This window comes from Gobio gobio (genome assembly GCF_949357685.1).
Source record: "Gobio gobio genome assembly, chromosome: 3".
NCBI classification, from domain to species: domain Eukaryota; kingdom Metazoa; phylum Chordata; class Actinopteri; order Cypriniformes; family Gobionidae; genus Gobio; species Gobio gobio.
Genome location: NC_137099.1, coordinates 5,191,515 through 5,192,977, shown reverse-complemented (window position 1 = coordinate 5,192,977; position 1,463 = coordinate 5,191,515). Strand labels below are relative to the sequence as shown.

Sequence of the window (1,463 nt, the reverse complement as noted above, 5' to 3'; positions counted from 1 at the left end):
TTCATTCTATTTTTAAAAATATGGCTGACAATACTAAATTTAACACAGAAACTGACACCTACTTGGTGTGTGGAACCTTTTCTTCTTTCATTGCATCGCATTGGATTGATCAGTTCATCACATTGCTGAGGTATTCAATGCCAAGCAGAGAAATCACTGAAATACTATCAGTTTAGTTTCTACTTTGCATGATGTGTCTCTTTAACAATGTTTTGTATGTTTTCCTTTGCAAGAACAACCATGATGAGCAACTTTTACTACGGCTCGAGTAACAGCTCGAGTGACAACTGCACCGATGTGGATGATCTCGTCAAGCGCTACTACCTGCCCGTCATGTACGGTGCGCTCTTCATCGTGGGTGTTGTGGGTAACATCACCGCTCTGCTGGTCTATGTGCTCAAAGTTCGTCCCTGGAAGAGCAGCACCATCATCATGGTGAACCTCGTCATCACTGACCTTCTCTTCATGGTCAGCTTGCCCTTCTTGACCTACAACTACGTCAACGACTCGTGGACGCTGGGGGACGTCATGTGCCGCTTTGCACGCTTCATCTTCCACTTCAACCTGTACGGCAGCATCCTCTTCCTCACCTGTCTGGCCATCTTCCGGTACGTGGCGATCGTGCATCCGTTGCACATCAACATCAAGCAGAAGCGATGGGGTGGGTTGGCTTGCGTCTTGGTTTGGACCGTGACGGTGGCCGAGTTAAGTTGGATTTTTAAAATGTTTGACCTAGTTGAAATTAAGAACAAGACATACTGCTTGGACTTTGCGAGCAACGACCCAAAAAACACCTGGCCGTATAGTTGGGCATTGACTGTACTGGGATATTTGCTTCCTCTGCTCGTGGTCTGTCTTTGCTATTGGCGCATCATTAAAGAACTAAAGAAGGGACCTCATATGGGAAGCACGAGACGGGTTAAAGCGAGGCGACTCATCGTGTTGATATTGACGTGCTTTGTGGTTTGTTTTCTTCCCTATCACGTGCTACGAGCTCTGAGAATCTACATGATACAAACTCCAGAAACCAACTGCATGCTGTACCGCTGGGTTCACGCCGCCTACATTATCTCGAGGCCGATCGCTGTACTCAACATCATTTTCAACTTGCCGCTCTACACGTTGGCAGGAGATCGCTTTCAGCAGGCCTTCATGGATCTGTTCAAATGTGGTCAGCTCATGTCGAGGACTGAGGGGGGCGTTAAAGACGCTGAGATCAACAAACCCACGAGCAACATCACATATGAGCAAAGCAGCTGAGACTCAATGCCACTGTGAAATAGCCAATATATGAAGGGATACTGTATGCCTTTCTTACCTCTATGGAATTTAAAAGTTGATGTTTTATAAATGTAACCTCTTATATATAATAGATTTTTGTATAATTTCCTATAATATTAAGCTGTGTTCTTATAGCACCAGGCCAAGAAAATAGTCTAAAAGGCTTTAATCATAATATAATT

At 44.6% G+C, this 1,463-nt stretch overlaps 1 protein-coding gene across 1 annotated transcript; it reads left to right on the top strand.

The window, feature by feature from the left end:
* Nucleotides 1-240: 240 nt before the first annotated feature.
* LOC307123413 (2-oxoglutarate receptor 1-like) lies at nucleotides 241-1,260 on the top strand (the record flags this gene model as incomplete). The annotated part of the gene is made up of 1 exon (XM_079811942.1): nucleotides 241-1,260. The coding sequence occupies one exon, from the start codon at nucleotides 241-243 to the stop codon at nucleotides 1,258-1,260; it is 1,020 nt and encodes a 339-aa protein (XP_079668068.1).
* Between the last annotated feature and the right edge of the window lie 203 nt (nucleotides 1,261-1,463).